A 6,428-nucleotide genomic window follows, 5' to 3' on the forward strand; every position below is an offset into this window, starting at 1 on the left:
TGCTCAGCTTTCTTTATAGTCCAACTCTCACATCCACACATACCCACTGGAGCACAGACATGCATTATTTCTAAAACTATGAAGCCACCATGTCCTGACAGCCACTCTGTTGGGGATGCGTATATGTTTGATATTCTCTGTACTTACCTGGACTTTAAATGGTTTTCCTTAAAAAGTAACATAAATAGTATCCCCTGACCCTCATTTAATTCTGACTTATGGGATTGTCTGACTAATCTAAAAGTCAAAGTGCCAGGAACCTCAGCCTTTTGGAATGCAGCCCTCAAACCTAAGAGAAGAGCTCTTGGCACGGAGGAAACATTGTTATAAAGCCCAGGTACCCAATTCAGGTAGAAACTTCAGGCTTAGTTGGTAAAATAAGGCAGAATATTAGAAACAGTTCTCACAGCGGAGGAGTTGTGAGTAGCCCAGAAGGCTGTTAAGTTTCATGTCTTTCTAGCAGGGTCAGTGAAGTCACTGTAAAGCTCACAATTAAGGAAGGGCTGGACAGGGCGGGGGCGGGGGTGCGAACATTGCCAAAGTTGGGATGTGCAAAGACAGCCCCTTCCAGGGGCAGCTTGAGAGACAGGAAGAGAAGGCATCTGCCCCCACAGCCTCCCAGATGGGGGCCTGCCTAGACAGAACCCAGGAGGAACACAGGGAAGGTCCCGCAGAAGCAGAGCAGACGGTTTTGTGGGGAAACAACTTCTTTGACAGCTCACGGCCCTGGCCCCAAGATCAGGCCTCTGCTGTTCTGAGGGCTTCAGGGCCCCCAGAGTCAGGCATCTGCCCAAGAGGGACATGAGATCTTGCCCGGCAGGTACATGCTGCTCCCATGCTGCTGAGCTGCCCCAAGGACACCAGAAGAACTCATGTCACTGTGGCGTGCCTCCCAGACTCTGCATTAGACCCGAGACACGCAGACCCTCAGTTGCTTGAAGTACTGACTACTAATAGCTCTTGGCTCATCCCATCCTGTTCAGAGAAGGCAATGGCAACCCAGTCCAGTACTCTTGCCTGGAAAATGCTGTGGATGGAGGAGCCTGGTAGGCTGCAGTCCATGGGGTCGCTAAGAGTCGGACATAACTGAGAGACTTCACTTTCACTTTTCACTTTCATGCTTTGGAGAAGGAAATGGCAACCCACTCCAGTGTTCTTGCCTGGAGAATCCCAGGGATGGCGGAGCCTGGTGGGCTGCCGTCTGTGGGGTTGCACAGAGTCGGACACGACTGAACCGACTTGGCAGCAGCAGCAGCAGTATCCCATCCTGGGAACTGCCCTCAAATGAAAAGAGCTGCCTGGGGCTTCCCTGGTGGTCCATTGGGGCTAAGAATCTGCCTGCCAGAATGTAGGGGACGCGGGTTCGATCCCTGGTCCAGGAAGATTCCACATGCTGCGGGGCAACAACTACTGAGTCCTGAGCTCTCAAGCCCACAAACCGCAGTTACTGAGCCCAAGAGTCACAACTACTGAAACCTGCAAGCCCTTGAGCCTGTGGTCTGCAAACAAGAGAAGCCACTGCAATGAGAAGCCCGAACACCACCACGAGGAGTAGCCCCCACTCTGCAACTAGAGAAATCCATTGTGCAGCAATGAAGACAATCAAAAATAAATAATAAATAAGTAAAATAAATTTTTAAAAAAGAGAATGAAAAGAGCTGCCTGGTCTAAGTTTCAACACTCCCCAGGGATAGCCCAGATCCAGGAACTGTTAGCTTGGGGACCCAGCTTGGGATGTCTCTGAAGGTCTACCCAGCCTCAGAGCTCCCTGTGGGAATGGCTGAGGTTCTTTTATAAGAGGCTCTCTTATAAGCTATCGCTGCCTCATTCTGTGTCTCTTACTTACTGCAGAGGTGTGTCCCCAAGGACGCTCCCTAATAAACCTCCTGCTGAAAATCTCATCTCCAAATCTGTTTCCCAGGGAACAATCAAAGACACAGGATATCTAACAATGGTCTGAAGTTACCAAAAACATATTACAATGTGTTTAGGAGCCTCTATCTGAAACCGTGTGTAATATGTCTATATTCAGTTATGCATTAGAATCAGCTGCAAACAATAAAGGTCCCCCAAAATATTGCCTTCAGCAAAATAGACCTTTAGTTCTTTCTCATATAAAAGTAGCCCAGGGCAAAACTAATCTAGAGGACGGAAAGCAGATAGAGTAGATATATGGGAGAAGGGGATGGGGATTGACTACAAAAAGGCACAAGGAAACTTTTGGTGGTAATGAGGAAACACTATATCTTTATTGGGATGGTAGTTGCATATGTCGAACCTCATTGAACAGTACACTTAAAATGGGTATACTTTATTTCACGTAATTTATGACAATAAAGTTGAATAGTCCAGAGACAGGAAGTCTGGGATTAAAATGTTCCCAGGTGACAGAGACTCATCTTCTTGTATTTATTTCTCTTCCTTGCAGCATCTTTAGTCTCAAAATCACCTCACGGTCCAGAAGGGCTGCAAAAGATCCAGTACTTACATACTTTATTTAGGCAGAAGGATGAAAACGGAAAAGAGCCATCTCCCTCATTTCTAAAGAGGAAGTAAGTGCCACACAATACTTCTGCTCACATCTCATTGACCAGAACTTAGTTATAGGAAACTGGAAAACGTGTGGTCCTTAAATGAGATCTTTGCAGCTCCAAATGAATTTGGAATCCTATGAGTAAAGAACAGGAGGAATGGCTACTGGGGCAATTCTCAGAAAATCTTAGAAAGATTCCAATGAAAAAGTAGTTGAAATAAAAATATTTTGTGTACTTTAAACGGAGAGCATCAAGCTGGAACACTGACTAGGGGGAGTCTCAGGGCTTTCCCAGTGAAGGGAAGTGTCAGAATGTCAGCACACTTCTGTATCTACACAGTTAAGACAAGTTTAGAATCTGCAAAGATCTAATATGCAACATAAAAATCATTTTATTTTCTTGGTAGATTTGTGGTTTTCTAGGGCTGGAGGCAGTGTTGGAGTGAAATGGGCAGCGGCTGCTAAAAGGTTTCTTTTTGGGGTGATAAAACTTTTCTGGGGAATTCCCTGGTGGTCCAGAGGTTAGCCCTCGGTGTTTTCACTGTTGAAGCTCAGGTTCAAACTCTGGTCAAGGAACTAAGATTCTGGAAGCAGCACAATGCTTCTCCCCACCGCCCCTGCAAAAAAATGTTCTAAAATTGGTCCTGGTGATGGTTGCCCAACTCAGTAAATAAAGACCATTATTTGTGTACTTTATTTTATTTTATTTTATTTGTAAAAGGTCTTAGTTTATTCTTTCATGAAAAATCTGCACAAGCACCACAGATACAGTCACTGCAGAATCTTTACTCCTTCTGTTGTCCAATCTCCAGCTCACTTTTTGCCAGCACCAACATTGGCCTTTGCAGTCCCCCTGACTTTCTTCATTCTGTTCTTGCGTTCTTTTCGCTGTGTTCTTGAGGTCTTTTTCTTCTCATACAGGCCATGTCTTGCAAGCCTGTGTTTGGGCTCATTCTTCTTCGCGTAATCCAAGGAATCGTAAATCATGCCGAAGCCAGTTGTCTTGCCTCCACTGAAATGGGTTCTGAATCCAAATACAAAGATGACATCTGGTGTGGTCTTGTACATTTTGGCCAGTTTTTCCCAAATTTCTGCTTTAGGTACTGCTGCCTTTCCAGGGTGAAGAACATCAATGACCATTTGTTTCCGCTGCAGCAGTCGGTTGGTCATAAACTTCCTGGTTCGGATAGTTACTGTGTCGTTCATGATTGCGGCTGATCTTCAAGCAGCCAGGGGAGGAAAAGAGAGCTAGTGTACTTTAAATGGGTGAATTGCATAGTATCTGAACTACATCTCAATAAAACTGTTACCACACAAAGGGATACAAGAAAATCTTTTGTGCCAGCGGATTTTCTTGTATCCTCCTGGCAGGTCAACTGAACAGCATTTCTGCCTCCAGGCCTTTGCATACAACTGTGCCCCCCACCTGGGAACCTCCCTCCCTTGCTCCCTCCACTTGTAAGCCCTTTTAGCCTTGAGAGCTCCTAAGAAGCCCAAGACATGCCTGAGCCTCAGGCTGAGGGAAAATACACAGTGGTTAAGTGGTTAGGACAGTCCAGTGGTTAAGATGTCTTTTCCTGATTAGATTGTTATATAATATTGAGCAGAGTTCCCTGTGCTATACCGTAGGTCCTTGTGCTTTGGGCTCAGTCGCTCAGTCATGTCTGACTCTCTGCGACCCCATGGAAAGTAGTCCACCAGGCTCCTCTGTCCATAGGGATTCTACAGGCAAGAATACTGGAGTGGGTTGCCATGTTCTCCTCCAGGGGATCTTCCCACACCAGGGATCGAACCTAGGTCTCTTCCAGATTGCAGGCGGATTCTTTACCCACTGAGCCACCAGGGAAGCCCAGGTCCTTATTGGCTATCCTTTAAATACAGAAGTGTTACCTGTCAAGTCATGTCTTTTGACTGTAGGGCTTCTGCTTGCGTCTCACTTGGTTCAGATACAGGAGTTATTTGGGTGAGTGTACAGAGGAGCTACACAGGGGCTTCCCTGGTGATCCAGAGGTTAAGACTCTGAGTTTCCACAGAAAGGGACACGGGTTCCATCCCTGGCCAGGGAATCAAGATTCTGCATGCTTCTGTTGTTGTTTAGTTGCTCAATCGAGTCTGACTCTGCAATCCCATGGACTGCAACACACCAGGCTGTCTTTCACCATCTCCCAGAGTTTGCTCAAACTCCTGTCCGTTGAGTCGGTGATGCCATCCAACCATCTCATCCTTTGTCATCCTCTTCTCCTCCTGTCCTCATTCTTTCCCAACATCAGGGTGTGCCTCTTGATGTGGCCAAAAATTAAGAAAAACGAAATAGAATCTGTCTAGATGACAGAGTTGTGTTTCATTTTGTATGTGAGATGAGTGCCTCACTCTTCTCACCCTGACCCTGGTCCCTGAAGTCTCAAGGCCCCAGTTTCCCTGCCTGCCCCTCTCCATTTCTGGGGAGTAACACAGAGCAGTCACCTGAGTCTATTTCGTCTCCCAGAGAAAGTTGTCTGGGGCCTGAGAGCCTCCGCAGGCCTGGACTTATCCTTGAGGATAACTTGGGCTGACGGGTAGCTTCCTGTCCTGACTTGGGGAGGAGATGGTTCCTTCTCTGCCAACTGCCCCTGGAGTTCAGACCCGCTGCCTGCAGTCTGCAGAATCACCCCCCAGCCCTTCAGGCACAAGGTCAAGAGGCTCACAGGAGGCTCCTGAAGCTTCCCCGCGTGTGTCAGTCCCCAGTGGAGGGAGGCGAGAGCATGGCAGGCCCGCACCATGAGCCACTGGTAGCTCCAGAACCTGGGTCTTTGGACCGCACCCCAATCTCTGTTGGTCCCTCCCTCCTTTGCTTTGCCTGGAAACCACTGGGGCAGAAGCTATCAGCACGCTGTCTTCAGGTGGGGGGAGGGGTGGCCCGGACACCAGCAAGGAAAGAAAGCTGAAAGCGCTTTGCAGACAGTAAAGCACCTAGCCTGGTGGTTCCTCTTTTCAGGGTTGAGGCCGCAGGAGTGCCGCGTGGTGCTGGGCTCCGCTTTGGGAGGAGGAGGTGGTTGGCTGGATTGGTTCCGGGGCTGCTCACACCTCCATGACCTTCCCGGTAAGGCTGTCCTGGTTTGCCATAGAAGGCCGAAGTTCAGAAGGAGCTGGGGCGAGTGAGGGCCAGGTCCCGCCTGGGGGAAGCCAGGTGAGGCCCTGACAGGCCCACTGTCCAGAAAGGACTCCCCACCAGGCATTTTTCATCCTTCAGACTCATCTCAAGGCTCAGATGTGGCCTCCCTAAGCACCCTCTGGCCTCCAGCTCCAGCTCCCCCCAGACCCTTGGGCGCTGGGTTCCTCTCTCAGCCCTGTGTTCCTACTTCAGCACTACGGTCAGTCTTCTGGAGGTCGGGTTACCTACTGGCGGCACCCCCAATTAGAGAGCACCCTGAGGGCACTCCACCTCGCCATGGGTCAGCCCTGCCCACGCACAGGTGACGAGGGACAGTCAGGGCTAGTGGCCTGGGAATTGGCCGGTCCGCAACTGGACGGGCCACTTGGGGCTTCTGGGAACCCAGGGGAGCGAAGGAGCAAGAGATTACCATAGCCCAGGCAACCACCTTCCTCCTGCCCACACCGGCCAGGGGCCAGAGTGACTCAGTACTGGGGGCCGGCTTCCCGCCGAGAGCCCCGAGAGTGGTGCTGCTTCCGCCAGCTGGCCAGCCAGCAGCGAGCTCGTGCCTGCCAGGGCCTGGGCCAGCCTTTCTGAGACGCCATCCCCAGACCAGGGTTCAGACTTTGGGACCTGGGCTTCTGAGTATCCATTCGCAGCTGTGTAGCCTTGGGGATGTTGCCCAACCTCTCTGAGCCTGGGTTTCCTCACCTCCCAGAAGCTGGGATTAGAACTCAGCATTCCTCCCAAAGTGAATTTGAGAAA

The 6,428-nt window shown here is 49.7% G+C and overlaps 1 protein-coding gene across 1 annotated transcript; it reads right to left on the reverse strand.

Annotated features, from left to right (window-relative positions):
- Positions 1-3,246: 3,246 nt before the first annotated feature.
- On the reverse strand, positions 3,247-3,739 carry LOC122442075 (40S ribosomal protein S24-like). The gene has a single exon (XM_043469364.1). The coding sequence runs from the start codon at positions 3,737-3,739 to the stop codon at positions 3,347-3,349; it is 393 nt and encodes a 130-aa protein (XP_043325299.1). The 3' UTR covers positions 3,247-3,346.
- Positions 3,740-6,428: the final 2,689 nt, after the last annotated feature.

The sequence above is a fragment of the Cervus canadensis genome, chromosome 5 (assembly GCF_019320065.1).
Source record: "Cervus canadensis isolate Bull #8, Minnesota chromosome 5, ASM1932006v1, whole genome shotgun sequence".
Lineage (NCBI taxonomy): Eukaryota > Metazoa > Chordata > Mammalia > Artiodactyla > Cervidae > Cervus > Cervus canadensis.

Coding starts and splice junctions, on each gene's coding strand:
- LOC122442075 (XM_043469364.1), bottom strand. CDS start 3,739: ATGAACGACACAGTAACTATCCGAACCAGGAAGTTTATGACCAACCGA.